Source organism: Lichenostomus cassidix, chromosome 8 (genome assembly GCF_008360975.1).
Source record: "Lichenostomus cassidix isolate B80296 chromosome 8, HeHo_3.0, whole genome shotgun sequence".
Classification (NCBI taxonomy): Eukaryota; Metazoa; Chordata; class Aves; order Passeriformes; family Meliphagidae; genus Lichenostomus; species Lichenostomus cassidix.
In genome coordinates this window covers 26,772,686-26,800,053 of record NC_139489.1, presented here as the reverse complement: position 1 = coordinate 26,800,053, position 27,368 = coordinate 26,772,686, and the positions used below count along the sequence as shown (strand labels likewise).

The following is a 27,368-nucleotide window of genomic DNA, read 5'->3' as shown; positions in this document are numbered from 1 at the left end:
TACATCACATTGCTTGTGTCTTCCCTTGCCATGATTCCTGCAAGGCCAAAATGAGACTGATGCAAGTACAAAGGCTTCTGTGCCCTCGAGGGTGACCCACCAGCACCTTGCTTTGCTCTTTCTGCTTGCAAAGACAAGACCATCTGGAGCTTCTCAGTAAGGCAAAGGCACAAGAGTCACCGTGTTCTCCAAACACTAGGCAAGGAGCAGGGACAGCAGTCCCCAAACCCTGTGCCTGGCTCTTCTGAGCCTCGAGTCCAATTAGTCATTTTTTATTTTCCCTTCATATGTTTTTCCAATGTAATTTGGAGGATGAGTTGTTAAGTTTCCCCAACAAGTGTTGCCATAGGAGCCTGTATTTGTTTAGGGTGGGGTACGGGCTCCGGCTGAGTGAGAGGAGGGGGCAGTTAGCCCTGATAGGTGTAGTGAGAGACTGGAAGCCTCTCCTTCCCCATCCTGTCCCTGCCTCTGTCCTCCCCCCACCTTGCACACAAGATCTGGAAATCGTTTCAGACCTGTGCAGCCGGGATGGGCAAACCTCCCCATTATTGTATGGAAACTACCGAAGTGACGGGTGTTGTTTCACCAGTGAGTCATGACATATGGAGCAAAGCTCAAGGAAAAACTCCACTGCGTGGAAGGCTGCAAAAGCAAATCACACCCAGAAGGGCTCTCCTCTGCCAGCGGCCATGGCCAGTCCCCTGACTGCATCCTGGCACCTGCCAGCCCTGACATCCCTGCCCTGGCTCTCCAGGTGGTCAAAGCTGCTTCGAGACTAAGAGACCTTCTTTGATCACAATCATTTAAGACCCACCTGATGCTTTTTAGTGGAAGAGGAGTGTTAACACTGTTGCCTTGAAGAAATTGCACCCTGGTCTCCTCTGGGGTTTGTGACAGCAATGATTGGAGTCAAAATCCCTTCTTGTTTTTGAGTGAGCTGCCTAACCTGGCTGTGCCTCAATTTCCCAGCTGTTGGAAGGTGTGCTCTTCCTTTTGCTCCTCCGAGAGCTTCCAGGCTAATGCAATCTCTCTGCGGCTGCCTGAATTTGGCTTGTGGCCTGTGCTACTGATAGCAGAGACCAGACTTGGTGGTCTGCCATGATCCCTGCTGCTGCTTCCTAAAGTGTTATTAGCCTGTGTTGAGCCCATTTCTGTTCCTTGTGAGTCACAAGGACAAAAAGCCACATGGGTTCTCTGGTTTTGGCATGGTTTTTTCATGTGAATTACTGGTATTATCACCAGGCCCACATGTTGGCTTCGGCACAGTGGGTGCAGGGCTATTGTGGTGCAGTGACATTTTTCAGCAGGCTGTCATTCAGTTAAAGCATGCTACATGTGAGTGTCCATCATCAAAGGCAAAGTCTGGACATTTTTGGGAGGTCAGTTAATGTTTGGGGCCAGCCAGATCCAGTGAAATGGGTCAGCTGCTTCCATGAACAATGGGATAGCCAGGTTTCCACCAAGAGTCCTGTTCAGTCTGGAGATGACTCTGTGGAGACCTCAAAGCACCTCCCAGGACTAAAAGGGGCTACACAAGAGCTGGGGAGGGACTTTTGGCGAGGGCATTGAGTGATAGGTTAGGGGGTTAATGGCTTTAAACTGAAAGAGGGTGGGTTTAGACTAGATATTAGGAAGAAATATTTGACCCCAAGGATGGTGGGACACAGGCACAGGGTGTCCAGGGAAGTTGTGGCTGCCCCATCCCTGGAAATGCTCAAGACCAGATTGTACAGGGCTTAGACACCTGATCTAGTGGAAGGTGTGCCTGCCCATGACAGGGGTGTTGGAATGAGATGGTCTTTAAGGTCCCTTCCAAACAAAACCATTCCATGATTCCATGATTCTGATGAAAACCGTCCTGCTGGAGGTCGGCCATGGTTTCTGGGCCAGTAAGTACCATCACAGAGCCCGAAGTGGAAGAAGGATTTCATTACTAGTCACTCTGTTAACAAATGGCTTCTCCATCCTGTAGCTAGCTCAGTTGCTGCTTGGCAGTGCTGGTGTGTATCTGTGATAAATAAACCTCGGCTGCCGACCGTTCCTGACGCTTCATTGCAAGTGCTTCCCATGCACGTCGCTGGCTGCAGCCACTGCACAGGATTGTTTCTCAGCCATTGCTGGCTGCTTCTCAGCCTCAGTTGCTTCTCTTCTCTGATCAGATGACTCCTGTAGCTAAACAACAACAAACTTGGTTTCTGAATGGCTGCTCGTGCCATTTAACATTTCTGACACAATTCTGTGATCCTCTAGCTGCTGCCCTCAGAACACCCACCACTCCATCCACACCAGCTGGGATACCTGGTGCCCTCTGGCTTTGAAGAGGGGGTTGTGTATGGTGGAAGTGGGCACAGGGGCCTTGCTGAGGACCTTGGAGCTGGACTTTTGGGGGCAGCCTTATGCTTTTGAATGACTTTCACAAAGCCTTGTTCCTCTGCCTTAGCCCTTCCAAGCAGACGGCTGGTGTGACACCATCAACAACCGTGCTTACTGCCAGTATGATGGTGGGGACTGCTGCTCCTCCACACTGTCCTCCAGGAAGGTAAGAGAGCACCTCCTGTGGCCTTGGCCAGGATCTGTGGATTCAGGGGTGAATGCTATCTATGTTCTTTGGCTTTGCTGGCTGTGGAAGTGAGCCTGCAATGTAATTCTCCCATGAACGGAGAACAAACCCATGATTTGAAACCAAAGCCAGCTGAAGCTGATAGACATCATCGCACTGATTAAGAGTGGGGTTTGGAGTCAGGCCAGTGTGATTGAAAGCTCAGCCCAGCTCCCACTGAGGTTCATGGGATTTCATCTCGTTTTGGGAAATGAGTCCCAAAGAAATGACTTCCATAGAACTTAGTGCTGTGTATGGTGAGTCAGAAGGCACCTTGTCGTGTAATTGAGCTGTCTCAGGGGATTTTTGGTATGGCCCACTGGCATCCACTACAACTTATGTTTTCCTCTCTCTTTGAGGAAGGAAGGAGGGAAGAACAGTGCAGAGGGAGCAACTTGGTTTCGGGGTTGCACAGACCCTTCTTTGTCTCCCATCACAACCTTCCCTCCCACCTAACTTGCTATCCAGCACTCACAGCCCATTCTTCCTAATCATATCCAACAGCAAAACAAATCACAGGGCATGAAAGAATTTCTCACTGCAAAAATATGTGAATTTGGATCTTCTCATCTTTGTTGTGGAGCTTGAATCATTTCTCCTTTCATCACGCATACATACACAGAGAAAAGGAAAAATAAAATCCTGGGAAGATCCACTTGAGATAGGAAAGAAAAGGCTTTACACCCAAGTGACGAGTGAAATCCCCACAACAATATCATGACATCTTGGAACAAGGCATGGCCAAAATAAAGGATGGGTTCACAGTAGAAAGTGGGGGGGTTCAGTCCCATGGCTCTCAGGACACCCAGACCCAGCTTGCATCCCCCACAGGTCCCAGATCTTCCACTCAACAAGCCTCCAGCACATCTCTGTTAAGGCAGATGAAGAAATACAGGGTTTAAACATGAAAAAAACCCAAACCAAAATGCTTCAGCCCTTTGTTCACTGACCCAGTCTGTGAAAAATCAAATGTGTTTTCCCAGTAAGAAAAACTCCTGGCTCTGAGCCTGGTGTATATAAAACCTCTGAAGGAAACTCTTTTCTCAGCTCCCATGGCTCATGACCAGGCCACTGTCAACCAGGAGTCAGATGCTCAGTGGATGCCCTCCTTCCTTTCTCTGCTACCTGTGACACAGGCTTATGGGTCACAGGCAGCTGTTGCAGAGGAAGTAATGAGCAGTGAGCCTCCCTACCTGCATGGGGTGCCTCAAAGCTGCACAGCTTGTGGTGGCCCTAGATGAACCCACTGCCTGCCCCACAGAAGGCTGTTCTGCTCACAGAGCCTCCATCCTGCCTGGCTCTCCTCAATCCACAATGCACAAGGACGGTGCGCCTACCCTGGCTCCTATGTTGGGTTGTGTGGAGGTCAGCTTTGCAGCTGGGAGCTTGGTTGAGTTCCTCCAAGAGCTGTAGAAGCAAAGGTGTTATCTTCATGCTTTGCTGGAAGAGTCAGGAGTAGCTGACAGGTCCACAGGTTCAGACATGGATGAAGGGGGTTTTCCAATAGGGACCAAAGCAGAACTTAAATCCAGAGGTACCTCACCACTGCCAGCTCTAGTCTGAGTGTCTTATACCCATCAGGGGACACTTCCTCCCACGCTCTGACACTTGGGGCACAAGACTCAACCTGACCTTTGGCTGCAAAATTTGAAACACTTTAACAAAAAGGAAAAGCCTAAGAACAAAACTCAGCTGGAGACAGGTTGTATCAGAGCCCATTCCTCAGCGAGCGCGGAGCCTGGCAGTGCCAACAGCAGGGCACAGCCCCAAACGTCTGGGGTGGAGAGGCCTTGTGGGGGCACAGGGGTGTCACAGGGCAGAGGCTGAGGTGTCCCTTTGTTGTCCCAGGTGATCCCCTTTGCTGCAGACTGCGACCAGGACGAGTGCACGTGCCGTGACCCGGCGGCCGAGGAGAACCAGTAGCGGCGGCAGGAGGGCCTCTCTGGGTCAGGCAGCGCCGGAGCAGCGAAGGGCAGCAGCGGAGCCGCGGGAACGGCAGGGCCAGAGGGCAGGAGCGTGAGGGAGAGCCGGGCAGGGGATGGCGGCTGCACACAGAGGGGTTGGGTCCAGGCCACCGAGGAGCCCGGGAGGGCAGGCACATGGTCCCTCCTCATCGCTGCTCCCTCCAGAACCCGTGCGAGGGGCGCAGCCAGGGGTCTGGTGCCGCCTCAGCCACACTAGGGGCCACGCCGAGAGCCCAGGTGCTGCCATGGATGTTTGTCCTGGTCCGGCTCCTGGGCGTGTGTCTTTGCTCTGGATTTTGTCACTATTCACCCCTCCCTGCTGTACAGGCTTCTTTTAGCAAGGTCGAGGTAGTTGTGATCTCTCTGCAAATATTTAAACTTAATTATATCTATATACATATATATAATATATATATAAAAATATATATTATATTTTCTTTGCTCTTGATGAAGCTGAGAAAGGATACCCTTTATCATACACCCATGCTGCTGTGAAGTACAAACCATTGGGAAAGTGCAGATCGGGGCAGGAGGAGCAGGGAATTTCCCCTTCCTTGCTGAGAGGGAGCTGGAAGGAGGACAGAGAGAGAAGCCAAACATCCAGGCCATACCAGCAGAGAGCTCCCCAGGTGTGGAGGCTCCCACCTCAAGGTGACTTGGGCATCTTGCAGGGACCAAGTTTAACCCTTGGTATTTGCCAATGCTTTGCCTTGTTCTGCTTAGGGTGTGGATCAGGATTCTGGAGTTGAGAAAAAATGCTGCTGTGCCATTGAATCATCCCACTGAGCACAAGAGGTTCCAAGGGCACCACAGGCACCCATCACACATTATTTCAGAGCCCTCTGGGCAGGGCTGTGTGTCCATGGGGGTCACTGCATGGTCAATAGGAGCAAAGAATCACCATGGCCCCTCTCTGTCTCACTCCTCCAGCCACTGCACCCCCAGCTGGATGTAGAGGCCAAACCAGAGTAGCTGTGTGATGCTTGAATGAAGGATGCTCAGGTGGTCCTTCTTCTCTTTCTAGCATGTTTGAGCTCCAACTGAGTTGTGTTGTCAGCAGATCTCAGAGGAGACCAGACCCTGTAATGCCAAAGGGACCAAAAAAACCTGTCAGGAGACTTTGAGCATCATCTTTCCTCACTGAGATTTTCCTTAGTAGGAGTGTTATTATTATCTCTGCCAGAGCCCCTCACACTGGACATACAGTTGCTGGTTTCCAAGAGGCTCTTGCTCCTGTAGGCACTAAGTGAAAATCTGCATGATTTCAGATTCAATTCTGGCCCCAAAGAAGCCCAGCAAGAAACTTTGCCCCTCATAACTGATTCCCAGAAGCTCAGCTTTTACCTAGCCACATAAAGGCAGCAACAGAAAAGGTGCCTGGCTCCAGTGGGGATTATCACTGATGGTTTTGTGCAGCAAAGAGGCTGAGAAAAGGGACAGAAAGAGCACAGGAGAGCAGAGAAGGGACCAGAGAGTAGGAACTCATTGCAGTGTCCCCAGGTGAGCTGCAGGTTGGCACCAAAGGACTTCAGGCTGCCTGGCTGTGTGCTGCCCACATGGCCTCTGCTGTTGGATCCAGGCTTCAAGCCAGGGTTTGTCTGCTGAAGGAGTGGTGGAGAGAGGGTGACACGGTGTGGAGAGACCAGGAATTTTCAAGGCATCATTTGGCTTCCGCTAGCTCTACCCCATCCTGTTTTGTCAGGTATTTCCTACAGCTGTGTTTTACTGGAGGACCCCAGTGGGGCAGAGGTGCCTGGACATCCCATCAGGCTGGAGATGCCTTGTCCTTCTCCCGGCCCTTTCCTGACCCCAAGTGCCCCCAATCTACCTGGCCTAGGCAGAGATTTGAAGAGAGGTTGGGGAAAAATGAGCCCCATCTCCTCCTGCAGTAGGGATGCTGACATTTCTGTTCTCATCATGCACAGGTGACAACACCCCAAGATTCGCTGTCAGTTGGGCAGATAGCAGTAATTTTTTGTCAGATATCCACTTTTCAATAAAAAAACAACCCTCAAGGAAATTCAAATAATAGTTGGCCCAACACCCCCAGGATGTGCAGCTCGGGCAGCCTGTGCTGCACCAGCAGTGCAGGGAAGGGGAGATCCAGGGGTCCCAACACAGCAGGAGTGGCATTCCAGCAGCCCCACACAGGTGGGGACAAGAGGGGATGTGGGATGAGTGTGACACACAGAAGCAGAATTTCAAGTCCCAACATCTTGCCATGACAAACCCTTCCCTGCTGGGTGTCAGCATTATCTGGATGCCCATGTGTCTATATCCCAAATTTTTATTGTTTTGGCATGAAAATCCCATTTTTTCCCCTGCTCACCTGTGTGTGCAGGGAAGGGACTGTGCTCCCTGGACAGGGGAACTGGCAGGGTGGGATGGGAGGTGCTGGTTTGGCTGGTAGACATTTGTGCTTCTCATGACCAGACAGCTTCTACAGAAATATTGTTCTTCTATAGCAACACTGAGCGGTTTGTGTCCCCTTTAGGGTTTTATTCACAACGGAGGCTGCTGCTATTTTTATTTTTTTGTATTTGATAATTATTTTTTATAAAAATCTATGAAAAATAAATAATCTTCTCATCCTTCATCTCTTTTGCTTCCTTGATTTGCCCAAAATGGGGCCAGGGAGGTGGTTTGCCAGCTCCTGACACGTTGGGTCTGACATATTCTCCACTTCCCAGACTGCAGATTTTCCCAGAACAGTCCCAGCCCAGCTGGAGATTTCTTTTGGGTTTTGGGGTGTGGGGGGACACTCACCTCCAATGCTGCCCCCCAGTTCAAGGCTGCCAAAGCTGTGCCACCAGCTGCACTTTTGCAGAAGGTCTTCTGCTGGGTATGCTACAAACCGGTCCTAGGCTGATTGCTTTTTGTAATTAATCCACTTAAAGTGTACGGAAATCTCTGTGAGTGTGTGTGTGTGTGTGGTCACACCCCATCTCCCTGGGGATGGGGAGCAGAAGGTGTCTCAAAGTAGAGCCAGAGGACCATGTGGTATCCTTGCAAGAAAGTTAAAACCAAAGACAATAAAAAAAGTTGCTTTAAGATTTGGGGATTTTTTTTTTTTTTAAGTAACCAGGTAAACTTTGTACCTACGGACTGGGAAACACCAAAAAACCCTTGCCCTGTGTTGAAACCCCTCTCTTCTTCCTCCAGCCATCTCTGATGCTCCTCATTGGCCTCTCCTTCATGTCCTGTCTTTGCACAGTGACTCAGTCCCAGTGCAGGAACAGCATCTCCAGGTGACATCAGATGTCCTCTCTAGGACAAAGCTCCCCAAATCATGCACTTTGGGGAAGACAAATTTGTTCCCTCAAGGGACAGAACATTAAGGGTCTCCACAGCCCCAAACAACGAGCATCCCAGTGGTGTGTCTTGCATGTAACACATGAAGAACAACTGTCTATGGCAGTAGCCAGGTGAAGAGCTGCTTTCCCATCCTTTCCCTCCTTTCTGCCAAACACCCAATCCCACGGCGACAAACAATCCCTGTGACCCCAAGATGATGGGGATATGTGGCTGAGCAGGGCAGTGGCTCTTCCAGCAACACCAACTGAGTTTGGAAGGCTTTGCCAGCCATTACCATGGAGGGGATCATGCAGTCAGTCACCAGGAGATGGGGCACCAGCAGGACAGCATGGCACAGAACTGCAATGCTGGTCATGGCTGTGTGGAAAAGGAGCAGTCCCTGCTGCCACCTGCTTCCTGGGGATGAACAGGGACTGCTGGCCCATGGCAACCCTCCCCACATAAACACATAAAGTCCTTCCTAAAAACCTAACAACATGCTGGTGACGCACCCCTTACAGTCCACATCACCCTTTTTGGGGTGGCTTTCTCCAAACCCCCATGAATTGCAAGCCAGATGACCCCTAAGCAGATTTTGTGATGAGCCAGCCATGCTGAGATCTTACACAGCAGTTTAGGCTTGCACACCCTGCTGCCACACAGACCCTCTCCTCCTTCCCCTCTTCCTCCTCATCTCATTCCTCAGCCACAGGTTATTACACAATGAGATGGTGGTTAACTGCATGGAAAATAGCAGAAGGAAAGTATTTGGTGTATTTTTAGCTTATTTTCCTGCAATTTAGCACTGGGAAAAGAAAAAAAATCAAGTTGTTCCATGAGACTTGAATGCAGTCTGGTTTCCTATGGATTCCTGTGCTATAGTCCCTAAATTCCCCGTGTCCTCCCAAGTGTCCTGTCTGTCTGCCTGCAGTAATCCCAGCATCTCCCAGGATCTCCCACCCATCTGGCAGGGCAGGTGACAATACACACTGGGCTTGGCCAAGGGATCTTCCCTTGCAATTCCAGATGGCCTGACCACTAGACACAGCACTGCCCTCTAAGTGGCTTTTGGCATCTTCTGCAGGTCTCTCCTCTGTTCAGGCACTAGTTTTCACACTCTTTGTGGGACATGAATACTCATGTTGCTGCTAGTCCTCGGTCAAAAGTCTGCCAGATGGACTAGGACATTCTCAGGGGGTCACTGACCACCAGACAGCACCATCCCATCCACCTCATTCACTAAAAGAATGGCTAAAAGAAGTCTTTTTGGACTCAGCTTCCAAATTCCCAGCTTCTGTGGAGGTTTGCAAATCAAGGACTGAGAGACCCTTGCCAAGGATGTGAAAATGCAGTTTTTCCCCAAAAACCCAAAGGTGACTGCAGACATCTGCACCTTCCCATGTCCGGCAGAGCAGGTGGGCAAGACGAGGCGCAGGACACGACTCCATCTGTGAGTGCTGAGTGGTTTGGGACTTGGCTAACCCAGTGGGCAGACAGGCTAATGCTGAACTTGTGTGAAGACTCACCCGAGTTCAAAGGCTGGGAGTGTTTCATCCGCGACCAAAGATGACATCAACTGGACCAAAACTATAAACAAACATTCCAGTTTGCCAGAGCCAGGGATTACTAACAGCTCCATTTAATAGTCAGTTAAATTATCATCTGGAGTTTTACATAGTGTTACAATGATTTTTGTTGCTGTTGTTTAAAACCTTTTTTTTTTTTTAATTTTTTTTTTACGTAATCCAGAAGGGTTTTGTGTTTCTTGTCACATGGCTATCTCACCCTAAAGCACCCTACTTTCAATCTACAGTAGTAAAACGTCACATTAGAGTTTTAATAGAACATCAAGGAACATGAATTGTAGCCATTTTTGTAAAGAAAAGGACCAAACCATCTTTATATGTTAAATAACTCCACGACAAGTAAAAGGTAGTAATGCTATTAAAGGGGTACGGATGCAGCAAAGAAAAGTTAATGACCCAGAGGTTCATCTCAGGTGAATGATTGCTCATTAATTCAAAAATAAAACAAAAAGAAAAGGCAGGGGGGTGTAGGAGGTTGCAGAAATGGACGGGAAACAGTGTCTTGTCCAGTTTTCATGTTGCTGGCAGCTTGGGAAGAACTGGGAGTCCAAGGGGGAAAATACTGTGCAGGCCCAACAGTGGGATCCTGCAGTAGATGTGGATGGAGTCAGCTCTGCAGGGAACCACAGAGTCATAGACTGGTTTAGGTTGGAAGGGACACTAAAGATCATCTAGTTCCATCCCCACTGCCCTACACAGGGACACCTTCCACTGGAGCAGGGCACGTGTTTTGGGTGAGCAAGCCCCACACAACACATCTCACCAAGGCCAGCCCTACAGCCATGGTGCACACCCCTCTCAGGTCCAGTGCCCCAAGGTGGCTGCTGGCATTTGTCTGAGATGGACTTGTGTGGTAGCTGAGAGACTTGGGCAACAAAATCCAAGCTTGGGCAAGGCTCTGACCTGCAAAGCCAGAGTGAGGAAACCAGGAAGGAAGCCTTCACAAAGCCAGGGTCACTGTGCAAAAGGCCTCACAGACATGCCACGCTGGCAGGCCCTGTTGGCACAGTGGCTGCAGGAGCACCACGGCAGGCAAACCAGCAGAGCACAGCCCTGCCAGCAGCCTGCACAGTCTGTCACGGGGTGGGGATGCTGAGCCCCATCCAGCTGTGCAAGGGTGCTGCCAAAGGACTTTGCAGGGGTGGCTTCCCCTTCACCCTCCAAATCCCAGCCCACGGGGAAGCTGCGCCCAGGGAGCAGAGTCCAGCCCAGCCAGCTGACGATGCTGCAGGGCTTTAACTGCCCATGCAAGGGCTTTGAAGTGTCAGCACGGAAGCAGAACAGAAATATCTGTAAAGCCTCAGCATAAATCTTGGGGCCAGATGAAAAAGTAACCTAGGCAGGTGTGAATGCATGGAGTGTCCAGGGTTTTCCTGGCAGCATCGCAGTGAGTGGCTGGCAGATGGCACTGCTCCCATCCTTGCTGCTGCACCTAGTAAGCAATAAAAGAGAGGAGTCTGCTACCCAAAGGAAAACAGTCTGCATTTCATATAAAGGCCATGTACACGGTATTATTTGGCAAGAAACCAACCGGCGTCTGGGCCAGAGCAGCTTTCGTTCAAGCATCCCTTCGAGGCGTTGAGCAGAGGTGCCCTTTGCCCATGCCTGCATGGCTGCCTGGCTGGAAGTTAAAAGTTGTCTCAGCATCTGCTGGGATAAGCAAAAGGATAAACCGAAGTGTCTTGGCCAAGAGTCTCGCTGGCTGAAAGGAAAAGGGGCAATGACTCAGTACAGATCACCTGCCCATATATACCTGTGCATGGAGGTGGCACCGGTCTTGCTCTGAGCCTTAAGCCCTTGGCAGCATCAGGCACATCAAAATGTAAGGACAAACATATGAAAAAAAGCCAAAAGGATCCAGGAGACTTCCTTCTTGCACAGAGCAGACGTTTGTCTGATGAGCCCTGCTAGACACATTCATTACAGCGACGACACAGGGATACCCAGGTAATACTGAGTGCTGCTGGCTGCTCTCAGCAGCTCCCCAGTCCAGGCCAGCTGCCCCTGGAGAGAGCTCTGCCCATGAGAAGGAAAGAGCAAAGCTGTGTGGTCCTGCAGGAAGACACTGAGCTGCTGTTGAGAAAATACAGTGGTGCAGTGCTGTCGGCAGTGCCTGGGTGCAGACCACAGCCACCTCCCTCTCAGCACCACGCAAATATTCAAGCCATGTCCTTGGCAGGTAGGAGGAGGAATGAGGCGGAAAACTGTGTAAGACAGGCTGAAGACTGTTCCCGCCAAGGCTGAAAAAAATGAAAAGGAAATTTCTCTCTAGAGGCATCGTAAAAATCCCACTGTAGGGCTCCAGTCTTGTCCAGATCAAAGGTGTGCAGCTGGCAAGTGCAGAGCTGCCTCCTCTGCAAACCAGGCAGGAAGCTGAAGCTAAAAGGAACCTGTTTTCTGCCTCCAACACCATCAGCAGTGACAGGGTTTTGGAGAACCATTTGCTCTGAACCAAGCGTCTCAGTACAACCCCAGCTCTCTCTTTTTAAAAAAAACTTTAAAAAAAAAACAAAACGTTACCAGAGGAAGCAGCAGATGTGAGCCTGAACATGGGCAAGCAACACCCCCAGAAGCCTGCTCTTCAAGGCCTCTCTGGGACCAGAACCTTCAGGACCATCCTGCACCATGGCACTGGGGTGCCCTTCATCCCTCCCCCCTCATCCTGCAGAGCCTGGGCAACACCACAGCTACAAGTGGCTAGTGCAGAACATCTTGTCTGTGCCATCTGGCTGCTGCTCCCCTAGGCTAGTTCTCCTCAGCAGCAGCTTGATGTTGTTTCAAAATCTTTATTATGATGGGTGAAAAAAAAGATAATGGAAAGGATTTTAAAGGAATGTGGTTCCTCATGAAGCTCACGACGTCCAGCTGACCACTGGCCCCGAGGCCAAGCTGCTTTTGTTCTGGAGGACTCTGCATCTCGGAGCACATGTGGGCTTTGACTACAGCAGAATAACCTGAGGAGATGGGGTCACAACACCCCGGTGTCTTTGCCCCAACTGATGACACTGTGCCAGCTCTGCCCATCAAAGGCACCATCACTCACTCAGGTCTCACCCAGACCTCATGCTTTACAATTGCAAAAATCCTGCTGGCCATCCAGCGGCTGATTAGCTCAGCCATAACCACAAGCATCTCAACCTGACCTGCATGCCCTGCCTCCATGTTCCCTGTATCACCTGCTCTCCCATCCTGGCTGTGTCACCATGTTTCTCCTGTGACCAGTGCCCCCCACCCCTGGGGACAGTCCCCACAACCAGGGCAGGGATGGGGCAGGAGAAGAGGGCTGTGCCCTCCCAACTTGCCTTCTCCATCAATGCTGAGGAACCTCTTGGCAAAATGAATAAAACAAAACCAAGAAAACTGGGTCCCACAAGACTTCTAACTAGAAAGGCTTTTGGCCAAGTCAAAGAAGAAACTAATACTGAGTCACTCCTGCACAGAGCAACTGGTTTGGCTCCCCAGTCCAAATTCTTGCCTCCAGAAACATCAGTGACACCCTCCCCCTCCATGGGTCCGTGTGTAAAACCCTCAGAAATGCCCATGGGAAGGCCAGCCTGAGAGCAGGCGCCCAGAAACCTCAGTAGTCCTTGTCACCATAGTCATTGTAAAGGACACTCAGCGTCTGCTCCTCGCACGTCTTCCTGAGGTCCCGGCTGAGCTCCGACCAGTCGAGCCCATAGGGCTTGATCTCGCTGTAGCGGCAGGCGAGGTACTTGAGGGATGAGCGCTGGAGGCTGATCTTGGGCTCCTGCAGGAGGCCATTGCACCAGCTGCTGAGGTCCCCCAGCTGAGAGAGGATGAGGCCAGCCTTCCTGCAGGGCGGGCAAGGGGACATGCCAGGGGGGCGATGGACAGCGAGGGGTGGCGGGAGTGATGGAGACACCACGGGGGGATGGCGGGAAGGGCGGGAGGAATGTATGAGGAGAGAAAAGTAAAGAGAGTTAAGGACACCGTGGGAACTCCTTGAGGGAGAAGAGAATGCAAGAGCAGCTGAGGGGAACCTGATGCCGCCAGGACGGGGAGGGATGGTGGGGCTGGGGGGACACTCCATCCCCAAGGCAGCACTGCAAGCTAAATGCAAGTGAGAACAGCCCCTGCCAGGGGCAGAGAGGGGCCATGTCACCATGGCAGTGCCGGACCTGCTGCACTGGTCTTGTGACTCACACTTCCCTGTGCTGTCCCTCTTCTTCTCCCACCCTGTACCACTCACACAACAAGGCCAGGTTTGCTGAGGGTTTATTGAGGAGACAGTCACAGGTATAGCTGGGAAAACCCCAGCACCCCTTGGGGTAGACATGACCGAGGACTCAAGTGGCACCACCTGTCACTGCTGCAGCTACTGGACCCCAAATACAACAGGATGGGAAACCGGGAGCCAATAGCACTGTAGGCTGTGGGGAGAAATGCTAAAAAGTGTCAGGCATGACATGTGGCCAGCCCAGAACAGTGTCACCATGTGTGTCCTCTCCATTAAGTGCATGTGCTGCATATTTGGGAATTATGCTGGTCACTCATGGCTTGGGGTAGGACACAGAATCACAGGATGGTTTGAATTGGAGGGGACCTTAAAGATAATTTTGTTCCACTGTCCCATGGGTAGGGACACCTTCCATTTGACCAGGTTGCTCCAAGCCCCAGCCTGGCCTTGCACATTTCCAGGAACGGGGAATTCACAACTTCTCCAGGGCCAGAAATGTGCAGTACTGGGACCAACATGCCAGGACACCACAGGGGATGAGGGACATTTAAGAAAAAAAATCCAAATCAGAATGTCCTGCTTGGCTTGTGAGGGTCTGTATGGAAGGCTGAAGGTGAGATAAGAATTATGATCTGCATAGGATGCAATAACACATAAGTACAGTGAATGACACTCCTGCTACATGACTTGCAATGCTTAGGACAGTTTGGGAAAGATGTCCCACAGGACACTGTGCAAACTAGGAGGGATATACTGGGGCATACATCAAACACAGGTTTGATCCAAAAAGCCTGAGAGAGCAGGGGATGTGGCAGAGCTCCCTGTCTCTTTACATGTGGATTTTGCATCTTCCACTTGTGGAGAACAGGACAAGGAAAGGCAAATCACTGCAGCAGCAGTTCATAAAGAGCCACAACCCAGCCAAGGAAGCCCCAAGAGGAGGTCAGGTGACAGAGGGAGAGGAGGTCCAGGATAAATCCATCTTCTGCAACAGACATACAGCACACCCAGGGCATCACCGTGCAGGCTTATCCTGGTAGTGAGAAAGTGCTAAATTACTAACACTTTGTATTGGATGAGATATTAGAAGAGCACAGAGGATCATGGCCAAACATTACCTAAATTGTGTTCTCTTCAAATTTATCCTCTTAAATTTGTGCTTCTAATGTTTATATCAAGAAAATCAGTTTGTACAGATAAAACACATTATGTTCATTTTAAACTCATCTTGCACTTTGGGTGATCTCCAGGGAATCTGGCAACTGTGGAGGCAATGGATTCAAATGAAGCATCTTGAAGCTATCTCACATGCCTGGAAACCCAGACAAAAGTTGAAGTGTCTGAAGAGCTGGGATAAGTTTCCTACCCAGCTACAACCGAGTTGGTGGGTTAGAATAGTCAGGGAAGAGAAGATACATCCCCTTGGTAGCTTCAATCCAGCATCTCCTCAGCTCAGAACAGGCAGCAGAGGCACAAATCATGATTCTGAAGGAAAAAATCACATTCTTACTTGGATGAGCAGGGTAGGCTGGCTTGACAGCTCCAGGGTATGTGTACCAACCATGAAGGAACATCCACAGCCTCTCCACACCTCCCTCCAGGCCAGGTACACCATGGGAGAGCTGCTGGGAGATGAACCGATTTAACCCAAGTCCAGTCAGGGCCAATCTTGGCTTTCCTGGAGAGAAAACCTTTCGAAGTTTGGATGTGGCTGCAGCTCCAAGGGGCCAATCTGGAGCTGCTGAAAGGTTGTCCAGCTCTGCAGCCACATGACTCCTGCCACCCCACAGCTCCTGTCCAGGGCATGCCAGAGAGGCACAGGTGCTTAGCATAGTGCTGGCTCTGGAGACAGCCACCCAAGCTGGCCAGCCATGAGAAAACAGCCGAGCTCCCACTTATTTTGGTCTCTGCATCTGACACCTAAGCAAGGTGCCACGAGTGCCTCTCTTCCTCCAGCACTACATTCCTCCTCATTCCTCCTCGCAGAACTGCCTAATATGATCCCACAGATTTTGGCTCAAAGCCTATAGGCACCACCAGACATCACTGTGCTTTGCATCAAATCCAGCTTCCACTTATTGCTTGCTTTTTTCTCCATTTCTTTTCCTTACGCAAAGACCAGCCCTCTCTGCACCCCTTCTTGGACTGTGAGGGAGCGACTTGCTTTCACAGCCTCACACAAGTTATCTGTGCACTCAGACAAGCTATGCTTCTTTGGTCCAGCAGGCAGCACTGCCAAGAAGGGAGCCAAGTGCACCCCAAATGAGCAGAGTAGGAGGTGGCCTGGATGTATGGAGGAGGAGGGACATGGCAGAGTCAGTCGCATGGTTCCTCATCCAGGACTTCAAAGGAGCATCAGAAACAGTCAAACAAACACTGTCTGCTGGCTAAATAATGTCATCTGCAAGTGATTTGTCCTGTCACCACCAGTCTGGGTGCTTCGCCCTCGCAGACAATCAAACAGGAGGTCTGCTTTCCAAGATTTGTCATCACCAGAACCCGCTGCAGCTGCCTAAATGCCTCTTTCCAAGTAGTGCGAGCTGCAAACACTTCATCAGCAACTTGCGTCATCCCATCCTAAGCGCTCCAGCATTTCCAGAGGGTGGAATTAACCCTCTGGCTCGTAGATTCACACAGCAAATGGTATCATTTGGGTAATTCAGTGGTATTTCTGGCTGCTCCATGCCAATGCACCTCTGCCTCGTGGGGCTCGAGGAGGCAGCTTCCACCCCGAATTCCAGCAGGTCTGCTGTCTCCTCACAGGGGCAGAGAGCAGAGATGGCAACACTCAGCCCCAGTGATGGCAGCAGCTCTGTGACTACTCCAGTCTGTCACGTAAGGAATTTTATGTACTCCCCATGCAAATCACCAGAACAGATGTCAGATGGTCTGTGCAAACCGGGGCTGGATTTCACATCTGGAAATCGAGACAGAGCGGCATCACCACAGCTGGGATCGAGATGAAGGTGAGACGTTAAGTCCAAGCCTGCTGATCCCACTTGGTGTTGTAGGAATGAGGCAAAACTGGGCAGAGGAGCTGGTGGGAGCCTCTGCCCTAAAAATGTGCTGGGATGTTTCTGCTGAGCTTTGAGGTTGTGCCTCAAAGAGCCCACATTTCTTAGGACATAAATGGGAAAAGGGGAAAGAGGAGAGACACCAGCTTCGCTCCAGGGCATGGAGGATCTCCTAAGAGTTTCCCACCAAAGCTGTACCAAGAGACAAGTCCGAGACACTAAGTGCAAGACAGGCACAAGCTACTTGCTGAGTGTCTCTGACTGCCCAGCAGAGGTTTGGAGGATAGAGAAGGTACATGGAAGATCTCCTATCCTCTGCTAGAAAATACACAAGTGATCACCTGAAGAAGCAGGGCTGGAAGACAGCCAGTGATGAGACCAGCAAGAGGAGTTGTGGGGCATGGTGCAAGGTGGAGGCCATGAATTTCACACAGAGGAGCTGCTGCTGCTGTACATTTGAAAGTAACCCTGATTTCCAGTGAGGTCACAGCTCTGGTTCTTTGGAGGCCAGATGCTATAAAACACCACTGCAGTCCACACAATCTCCCAGCCCAGCTTGCTAAACTGACTAGAAACATCTGCGTTACTGGGAAACCATACAGGCTGAAGCAGATGTTGAAGGACATGGGGAGAAGGGAACATGTGGCTATCTCCACAAGCCTGGGACATCCTCAGGCAGCTGGAGGGGCTTCAGTGACCTGGAGAAGCCTGAAGAGAAGACACGGTGCTCACTCAGGCACAGAGGAACTATTTTAGACAGGAAGAGCTCAGGACAACCTCCTCCAAAATCTGCTGTGGCAGCTCAGCAGTGCCTGGGCACCAAAAACACTCATGTCACCCCCACACAACCACAGATGTGGATCAAAATGGAGGAAATGTGCAATTCAGACCTAAGGTCAGTCCTCTGCCTGCTGGGGACCACAACTGACAGTGAGTTAAGCAGAGATGCATGTAACTCAAGTCAAACGCTGGGAAAAGGCAGAAAGCAGAGTCCAACCTCCATCCCTCAAAGGTGCATTATTTTTCCAAGACCTTCTGCCTTTTTGCCTGTGGCATCAGCTACCAGGGAAAAAAGAGAATGCCATCCCTTTGCCACTCTGCATAGCATGAACCAGGCCAAACTCTAGGGACAGCATAGGGCTGATGGGATGGACATGGATGCTGGGTTGACAACAGTCAACCACTTTCCACCTTGTCCTGTATTTGTGGTCCTTGCATATGCACAGCATCCAACAAAATAAAAACCCCACTGTGACACTCTAAAGTCTATCATCTATCATCATATCATGAGATTTGCTAAAGAGATGCCTTCCTGGTGACCAATATTCATGAGGGACAAGCCTGCTGGTGGGCAGGCCTAGCCAACTCAGCTCCCGAGCCTACCTGGGCCCCAGCTCATCTTCACAGCGCCAGGTGAACTCCCCAAAGCTCTCGTAGTGCTGGTTGTAGTGGTAAAGGACTCGGTGGAGGCTGGGGGAGCCCAGGTCCAGCAGAGTGTTGTAGGCTGTCTGCTGCTCCTTGCCACTCGTGTAGCCATTGAAGAGGTTGTAGATCTTGTCTGCTATTTCTGGGCAGAAGGACAGGGGCTGTTCAGTGGGGTGCAAGGAAAGGCATGAATAAAGCCCACCAGGGCTAAAGCTCAGCTCTGGGGAAACCAAGACCAGAACCAAGATTTGTCACTGAGTTATGATTTACATCATATCAGGACAAGGTCACAATGGAGGAGCAACAGACTAGATGGCATTCCCTGGACTCAGTCCACGTTAGCTCCCCACAGTTTGGTCTAATTAGGAGAAGAAATGGGTGGTGCCACCAGGTAGTGTTAGTGAAACACCATTTATTCACATTTGATTTCAGAGAGGACGTATGCCTCCTGCAGCCCCCATCTCAGCCCTCCACACCACACAGCAGCTCCTGGCCCACCATGGGTGAAGGAGATGTTACAGCCAGGACATGAGACATGTACAGGAACATGCTGAAAGGGGGAACTCCCTGGTGCTGGTCTCAAGCATCACAGTCCAGCAGCTCCCTCCATCTCACCTTGAGCTTTCACATCATCTACCACAGGGCAGGGCGTCTTGACCGTCACATCACTGGACCTGGAACGTCTTCCTGTGTTGTCAACTCCCCAGAGTGTGAACCTGGGTGAGAAGGGAGAAGAATGAATCTCTGGGCTCCCAAGACCACACGGAAATAGAGGCGGCATCAAAGAGGATGACTAGAGTCAGGGTACCACAGGCATGGCACAGGGCACTCACATGTAGGTGGTGTCAGGCTCCAAGCAGCGGATGATGAGGGAGATGGTGGAGGAGAGCCTGTCAGGCACTTGGGCTGGCATGGCACAGGGTGACTTGGCACCTGAGATGATGTCATCCACGAAGCTCAGCACCGTCTCTAGGGAGAGAGGGGAGGGTGTGCCACTGGGAGCTGGCACAGGTGTCCCTGGGGCTGTGGAGAGCCTGTGCCTGCTGCCACGCTGCCTGGTGCCAAGGGGAGCAAAGCTACGGTCCCCTTGCTTCGGGCATTGGTGCAATGCATCAACCTTGTGCATCACTGCATTATGCCAATGCAAGAAGTTGGTGTAAAGTTGGACACATTGCTTTTCCAGAAAAGCTCATCCCTGTGGCGTGGAGCTGCCCCTTCTGCAGCATGGTGGGAAGGAGAAGGGCTGCTCTCTTTTCCACAGCATATTTGATTTTTGCAGCATCCCCTTGCAAAGAGGGAGACAGAGGCTCTCTTCTAACATCGCCGTCCCACTCTCCCCAGAGAACCAGTGCAGTCCCCACTCACCTGTCTCCCCAGAGAACCAGTGCAGTCCCTACTCACCTGTCTCCACCTTGGAGTGATCCATCCTGTCGGTGACCTTCTCTTGACGGAGGAGGTAGTCGACAATCTGCACCCCAATGGGGGGCTCTGAATGGCCCCACTCCAGTACCACCAGCGTGCTGCTGGGCTCGTGCACAGTGGAGAGACGCAGGCTGGGGGACAATTTTGGCATTACTCTCTCGCAACAAAAGGGATTCAAAGCCATTAACTCACAGGAGACAGCAACCTCAGGAGAGAAGTGACTCCCCCTCCCTGTTCCCTCCTGGCTCTGGGCATGTTGGTCCAAAGGACTCATTCCCCAGGGCTGCTTTACCAGGAGGGATCCACAACCAGCTCTGCAGTCCTCAGCTGAACTTAGCAAAGACACTGTATCTCTGCACTCTCTGCCTGATTTCCAGCTCACCCATCAGCTTGCAAACCTGTCCCATAAAGCCACCCAGCCCCACCACATCCTACCACCACACTGCTGGCCATCACCACCTCTTCACAAACCCATCACACCAAAAAGCCAGGCTGGGCACACGTGGAGACCTACATGGGGTGCGGGAGAGGTGCACAGGTGGGCAGCCCGTCAGCCCCAAAGGCACTCGAGTCACAGCGGCACCAGTCCTCGATGACATCCCCACTGCCTGAGCACCACAGCATGCTCATGGTGGCCTCCTGCAGCAGCTGGGAGAGAGGAGAAGGGGTTGAGCACTGGACAGGTGAGCTCCCATCCTGCCTCCACTTGTGCCGGTGCTCATCCATCCCCTGGTGGGTTCAGCACAGTCCACCCACCCTGGAGAGCAAGGCTGGCCAATGGGCAACGCCTCCCACAGCTTGACACAATGCTGTCGGGGCAAGCTGCCCCCAAAACCCCCAAATTCTGTCCTGCCACCCCTCCTGCCCACCCCATCACCCCCAGCCTGTGGCTCCTCACCCGCTGGGTCTGGTTGTTGGTGACCAGCTCGTAGAGGGGGGCTGCTTTGGTGACCTCCAGCAGGATGGGCTCGGCTGGCACGTCGGGGCTGGAGGCGACGTGGCAGAGCGGGCAGGAGGAGGGGCAGCGCCCGCGGCTCTGGCACTCCATGCGCACGCCGGCTGCCACGCGCTTGGTGCCCGACTCCGAGAGGCTGGCGATGTACTCGGGGAACGTCAGCACCTTGGGGTCCCGCTCCCGCTCCTCGGACTCGTCTGAGGGGGAGTTGCCTGGGGAAAGGGGGAAAAAGTGGCACCAGGGTGGGCTCCAAGCCATTGATAATGGAATAGGAGGGTGTTAGAGCTCCGCCTTCCCAGAGAAGAGGCAGTGCTTCTCATGAGTCGCCTGTATCCCTAAGAGCTGTTTGCTCTGCAGGGATGAAATGTTCAGTGGTCTTCAGAGGAGGAAGCAGGACTGAAAAGCCCACCCTGGCCTCTATCATTGCAGATCCTCTGGTCTCCCAGTGCCTCAGTTTCCCCAGCTCCATCCCTACACCTGGACTGGGACAGACCACCCTTGCAGGAGGTCCCCACGAGAGGGAGCCTCCTTCATGTGCTTGGAGACTCGTGAAGGACCTGCCTGGGCACCTTCACATCACACTGAAGTCCTCCTGGCCCTACAGCTGATTTCTCCACTCCTTCTTTGGACCCCAATCAAAACTGATGTGACAGAGCTTGTTGGAGTCAGACCAGGGTGAACAGCAACGATGCTGACCTGATGCCCCCCCACAAAAGCAGCACTGAAGAGCTTGGAGTGAGCAGGGAAGACTTGCCAATGCCTCGTGATGCCCAGAAAGCTCCCAAGTTGGCTCCAAAATCACCAAGTCCCTCTCCAGCCCCTCCACCCCTCCTACACTCAGTCCCCACACAGGGAAATGGGGAGCAGGTTCTACCCTGCCAGCCCTCAGGTGACCCTGCAACCTAACAGGCTCAGAAAACAACATTGCAGCAGGAAAGCATTGACACAGCCTAGGCTTTTCCCAGTTCTGCACCAAGCTGCCTGACACTGGGTGCCACTGTGCTCCCAAGGCTGGGGGCAGCAAGCCAGACCCTGCACTCAGTGGGCTTTTGTCCAGCATTGCCATAGAAGGAAATATTTTGGCACAAGAGGAACAGTCCTTGCACAGAAGTCTAGAAGGTAAAATCTGCCCATCACTGCTGTGCCCTGGGTAGCATCACACTGCCATGGCGAGCCTTGCCATGAAGGGAAACAGCGCTTTTCACACAAAATCCCTGCCAAAGAATGTCCCTGGATTTACACAGAAGAAAAAGGATCCTAGAGGGACCGTTGAGGATGCTTGGTGGAGCTGGAGGAAGCTGAAGGATGACCAAGCAAAGCCTGACCCCCAGGGCAGGCTCAGGCCATTACTACTGGTGACTTGGCATGAGCTGGCTGCTGTGGAGAGCCACCATGGAGCACATCCATGGCTCAATAGGAAAAATCTCTCCATAGCAAGGATTTGTGGAGAAATGGGCCAGCACTAGCCCATCCTCGAGACTCCTGCAAAGAAAACAAGGCTGTCAAACAAAACCTGGGATACAAAAGTGTTGCTCTGCTCCCCCAGGAAGCTGGAGATGGATCACTTTAGGTTGGCTGTGAATTGCAGCTTAGCAGGCACCAAGGAAAAGCAGAGGAGCCAGGGAATGATTTGTCTCTTGCAATTTCTCAATCGATATCCAGCCCCTGACGTTTGCAAACAAAAAGCAAAGGAGGGAAAGTGGCAGGTGCCAGAGTGAAACTGAAATGTGATATTGTGGGTGGAAAAAGGCTGCCAGACCTGAAAAGCCTCCAAGCAGGAAAATCAAAGAGGAGGAAATTGCAGGAGAAAAAACGGAGTACTTGCAATCAAGAGATGCTACATCTGGAGACAGCCTAGAGCAAAACAGCAATGGGTCTGTACTCTTCCAGGTGGGCTTGTGAAGAAGTCCAGGCTCCAGGAGGCCTGAGCCCACAGAATTCAGACTCAGGCTTTGAAAGAAGCCCTTCCTACACAAGAGCTCTGGGGAGACAACAAATAAATATCTCTGTGGCTGGGACACAAGAGTGGCACCATAGGTGGTGCCAATACTGAGAATTAGGAAGCTTTGTGATGGAAATGATGTGTCTGTCATGGTGCATGTGAGCTCCAAGCTCACACTGCCTGCACCTAGGAATTCCTGGCCAGGAGCAGCAAACCAAGGTCATCTAAAGAGCAGCAGCACCGCTCAGCAATCCCCATGTCCAGGCTTGGGAATTGTTTGCTGCCCGAGCCTGGGTGCTGCAACCCACCCAGCACAAACAGCAAAATGCCTGCAGGCAGCTTTGCTGAGGCAAGCACAACAGATTGTAGAATCATAGAATCCCAGAATAGCTTAGAATGGGAAGGACATTAAAGACCATCTCATTCCAACCTCCTGCCATGGGTAGGGACACCTTCCACCAGACCAGGCTGCCACGGTCCTGGGGACAGACAGCAGCAGGCAGCAGTTAGGCTGCCTCAACTTTTGTAAAGCTGCCATTCAAAGCAGGCATCCCCTCTTCCCGGAGGATCCATCACAGCTCACTGCAGCCAGGGCATTGGAGTAGATGGGGCAGTGCCAGATGCCTTCTGCACCACAGTGAACCTCCCAGCTCCTAATTGGTTCCCAGGCATTAAATACAGTGCTGATAGCCCAGGAGGAGGAAACACATTAGAGGGAGAAAGGTCTGGCTGCGGGATGGAAGTGGAAGAGAGAGAGATGGCAGAGACAAAAGGCAGGAAAGAACAAGATAAAAGACAAATAACACTTAAGTCCGGAATGAGGTAGGATGGTTTGGTGGGATTGGTACACTTATTTTTCATCTCCCTGGGGCTGTGGGTATTGACCTTTCTTTCTGGCCTGGAGCAGCACCTGCTGCAATCCATGGGAGTCCTTCAGCCACCTTCAAAGGGTGCGAGAACAGGGTGTAAGTGAGACAGTGAGGTGGGATGCAGTCCTGACATGGGCTGGGCACTTTCCTTGCTATGCCAAGAGCAAACCCAGCTTCCCACTCCCATGGGGTGGCTATGAATACCCTTCCCAGAGATATGCAGGGCTCCTACCTTTGCTGATGTCCTCATACTCCAGCCAGAGCTGCCGCTGGACCTGCCTGTTGGGATACCAGATGGAGCAGGACTCCTCAAAGCCATACACTGCCTCCTGGATGTAGTGGTTGCCAAACTGGTCCAGTAGTGCCACAAAATCTCCACGGGAAGTGGCTCCATCCAGAGAGTGGAGTGCATTGCTGAAGGCTGGGAAGGAGATAGGGGAGATGCTCAGATTCCAGAGCCCACCAAACCCTCACCACCTCCCTACACACTTACAATGGGCAACCAACCTTTGAGCCCATCACCTGCCAGCAGAAGGCTATGTCACCTTGCCATCCCTTTTCCCCTTAATCCCCCGTCCCTGCAAACTTACACTGGGAGATGGTCATCTGGTTGAGCCGGACGTGGTACATGACAGACTGCACCTTCCAGTGCTGCAAGAGGGGATAGCCAGACACCTCGCTGAAGTTCACCATCCCTGCAAGAGAAAGGACACAGGGGCTCAATGCCACTGCCCAGCGATACCTCACCACAGGGATGGTCACAGCCCTTCATGCATGGGGCAATACAGCCAGCACGATGGGAAGTAGCCAAGGAAAAGGGCTGTGCACACACTGCATGCCCCCAGGGAGGCATTCAGAGCTAAGGGTCAGGCAGTCCCCAGCAATTAAAATGATGACTTTGAAGGAAAACATGTAGGCTCGTTTCATCCTGCCGTCTGGGGCTCTGCGCTGGAAGATAACGAGCCTCTCCTGCATCCCCTCTGCCTCCTTCCCAGTGCCTGCTCCCAAGGCATGCCCAGGTGTGCTAATTATTTCACTAATGAGAGCTGCGCCTTTTAATGAGCTGTTTGCAGGCCTGGGAACGGTCACCGTCACGCCACGCGTGCCCAAGTGCGGCCGGCCAGAGGCCCTGGGTCCCTTTCGGCTGGGGCTGAGCTGAGTGGGCAACAGATGGACGGGGAAATCGCTCGCCTGTTGATGCTAATGTTCCCTCAGGACATTATGGCAGTGCTGGGGGCTGAACAGGACCCAGGGTTTGTCCTTCTCCTTCAAAGACATCCCGTTCTTCAGCCATTTAACTGTGAGTTACACTAGCCAGAAATTCATGGAGACCTGGGCTGGGCGGCCACTGACTCCTGCCCAAGGCACATGGCAGCTCAGCTTCCATGAGCAGAGGAACAGAGATGCCACTGAGCCTCAGACAAAGCCCCAGCAAGGGAACTGAAGGGTGCTCATGGCTCTGAATTTGGTGACTAGTGTGCTGGGACAGGCAACCTCCTCCCTCTCAGCTCCAGTGCTGCACAGCCAGTATGTCACACCCCTGCACGGCAGCAGAGAGGCAAACTCTTCTGCTAAACAGGCAGCCAGCAGGAGTTTGGGAGGATAACAGCAGGCATCCCCCCCTCTGTAACAAGAACTGAAGGCAGAGGATAAGCAGGATGAGATCCTTTGCCTTCCAGCGCCTCTCTCTCTCCGGTGCTGGCTGCTGCCAACAGCTTCAAAGCCTTGCTCTTCCCTGCAAAGTGTTTATGCAAAAACAGCCCTTCCTTACTCAGCAGCTCTGCCTCTCGTGTATTCACAGCAATATCCAGATCTGCTTCTGACAAGCACAGAATATTTTACTTATTTTACTTATTTTCCCTTTTTTCCCTTTTTTTTTTTTTTTTTGCCTTAATCAGACACAAAGCCAGCAGAGCAGTGGGAAATGAATAGGATAATTTACTAGATTTTACCTCCCCAGCATAATTGCCAGTGAAGTCCCAGTCCCACTGACACTGCTGTGATGCTGGGGCCATGGTGGCAGTGACTTCCTTACATTCATGTCACCGTGCCACAGGCAGGAGAGCCCCACTGGGAGGCTGGTGTCCTCCAGCACCTCCAAGCAGGGCTGAGCATGCCCAGGGAAGCAGGAGTGACCCACCCATACAGCTCTCTTGGGGTAACTCAGCCCCCCAAGACCCACTGGCACATCCCTCCCTGCTGAATCTGCCTGCGCACACACCTTCATTGCCATGCACCCTGGCAGGACAACCAGCACCCCCCAGACCCTGGATACAGCCCATGGGTGCTCCCCAAAATCCTCCTGGAAGGTCTGCCAGGCAAAAGGAATGCACAAAGTCTAGTATAACACCAAAACACCTTACTAGCCACATTCCATGCTTAGTAGCTCCTTGACGTCTGGGCCATTTCAGCCAACAGCAACAAACACCAAGGAAACAAAGGCTAGTTATGGGTGCTGGCAACTTAGAAAAAAGGCACATCCTTGAAGGCTGTCTAGGAATCCATGATAACCTATTGCTCATGGCTCTGGCATGGCAAACCAAAACATTTGGTTTGCTGGCACTGGGTTTTGAATGCTTCATTACATCAGCAAAGAAACTAAATGTAGTTGGAAAACTCTTTTTGCCTCCAAAAAAGAAAAGAAAAAAACCTTTTGCAAATGCCCCAAATATTTGATGGATGCTTGAGCTTTTACACCACACAATTAATTTACAGCCTTTGCCTCTCCTTCATTTTTGATGCCTTCCTCTTACGCTGCTGCTTCCTCTATGTGCAAGTGAACACAGGATACTAAAGCCAGACTAGATATATTCCACAGTAGATATATTGGGAGGTTAAGGTGCTGAAACTGGACATGCTGGCTGTCCATCCAGCTGGACTCACTCACCAGTGAGGAACTCAGGGTCGGGCGTGGGGTCAGAGAGCTCCTCTTGGCACTGGTTCTCCAAGGGCACTGTGGCCACCACCAGCCCATCCGGCAGCTGCTGCTCCAGGCCCCGGGCAAAGTTGTTCTGCCTGGAAGTTAATTGCAGAGAGAAGAGCAAGGTTGGAGGACAGCAGAAATGACTGGGATCAACCCCACCAGCAAGTGACCCATCCCAAAAAGCCACCTGGCACTAAGCCTTTCCTTCAAATTAAAAAGATGTCTGCTCTTGATGGAAATTGTCAGATGTGGCCTCCCTAGCAGCCCCTCCATCTTCTGCAAAGCGAAGCCAGACATGCATGGACCAGGCAGCCTGCTAAGGTCCAACCCCCCGCTCCTCCTCATGCCTTCTTCATGAAGAGGATGTTGAGGTATGACCCTGCTGGGGTCCCCTCCCCACACCTGCAATCACCTGAACGTCCCTTTGAGCACCTGCCCTGGTGCCACCTCCTTGGAGTGGTTGTTGTAACCATAGAAGATCTCCCCAAAGAGCGTCTGGTTCATGGGCATCTCGCGGGGCTCGCCACAGTCGCCCACCTCGGGGCACGACTCCGAGATCAGCTGGCACGATCGCCCATCTGTGCCCAGCTTGTAGTCCTCAATGCACCTGGGAAACCAGCACGAGGTCCTCCATCAGCTGCAGCCCCCCACAGAGGGGACAGCCATGAGAACAGAGGAGACCCCCTCCATCCCAACCCTACAAGCTCAGCGTGGCAGCAGCAATGGATGGCAGCACCCTGGGGGTGTCCCTGTGCCAGGGAGGTCACTCACCCACAGAACATGAGGATATTGTAGAGCAGGGGGTCTTCGGGCAGGGGGACCATCTGCTGCAGACACAGCTGCTCGCAGCCCCCGTTGAAGCCATCGGAGCAGTCCACGCCGACGTGACGGTCATAGCAGCCTGTGCCATCCTTCATGGGGCTCAGCCCCGTCGGGCACTAGTGGGGTGGGGGAAGGAAGAGGTGAAAACCCCCAGGAAGAAAACTGGCTTTAGGGCTGAGGGGGAGAGCAGGGCTCTGGCATTGCTCTCCACTGGAAAGGGCAGCCTGAGCAGTGCTCGGGGGCTGCAGGAAGGACAGCAGCAGCACTATTCACAGCTGTGGATATTCCTCCTGCAGCAAAGCCTCTTTGCAGCTCTCGGGAGTGTATCCCCTGAGCTGGGAGTGTATCCCCTGGC

At 52.1% G+C, this 27,368-nt stretch overlaps 2 protein-coding genes across 7 annotated transcripts in view; one reads left to right on the top strand and one right to left on the bottom strand.

Annotated features, from left to right (window-relative positions):
• The window catches only part of PAPPA2 (pappalysin 2), an 86,622-nt gene extending 82,037 nt beyond the window's left edge, over nucleotides 1–4,585 (top strand). For both annotated transcript variants that reach the window (XM_085068637.1, XM_085068636.1), the window contains exons 21-22: nucleotides 2,441–2,539; nucleotides 4,448–4,585. In XM_085068637.1, coding sequence (XP_084924763.1) covers nucleotides 2,441–2,539; nucleotides 4,448–4,522 — 174 coding nt within the window. In that variant the 3' untranslated portion in view covers nucleotides 4,523–4,585. The remainder of the gene's footprint in view (nucleotides 1–2,440; nucleotides 2,540–4,447) is intronic.
• ASTN1 (astrotactin 1) overlaps nucleotides 3,151–27,368 on the bottom strand; it is a 60,703-nt gene continuing 36,485 nt past the window's right edge. For 2 of the 5 annotated variants that reach the window (XM_085068638.1, XM_085068639.1), the window contains exons 12-23: nucleotides 26,963–27,129; nucleotides 26,604–26,798; nucleotides 26,156–26,283; nucleotides 23,859–23,963; nucleotides 23,501–23,689; nucleotides 20,401–20,669; nucleotides 20,017–20,150; nucleotides 19,482–19,633; nucleotides 18,914–19,049; nucleotides 18,696–18,796; nucleotides 18,039–18,222; nucleotides 10,902–13,255 (exon numbers count right to left, since the gene is read on the bottom strand). In XM_085068638.1, the coding sequence (XP_084924764.1) occupies nucleotides 13,021–13,255; nucleotides 18,039–18,222; nucleotides 18,696–18,796; nucleotides 18,914–19,049; nucleotides 19,482–19,633; nucleotides 20,017–20,150; nucleotides 20,401–20,669; nucleotides 23,501–23,689; nucleotides 23,859–23,963; nucleotides 26,156–26,283; nucleotides 26,604–26,798; nucleotides 26,963–27,129 (1,995 nt within the window). In that variant the 3' untranslated portion in view covers nucleotides 10,902–13,020. Of the gene's footprint in view, nucleotides 5,644–9,457; nucleotides 10,876–10,901; nucleotides 13,256–18,038; nucleotides 18,223–18,695; nucleotides 18,797–18,913; nucleotides 19,050–19,481; nucleotides 19,634–20,016; nucleotides 20,151–20,400; nucleotides 20,670–23,500; nucleotides 23,690–23,858; nucleotides 23,964–26,155; nucleotides 26,284–26,603; nucleotides 26,799–26,962; nucleotides 27,130–27,368 lie in introns of those variants that run through there. The other 3 variants (XR_014853856.1, XM_085068640.1, XM_085068641.1) reach the window with 3 other exon arrangements.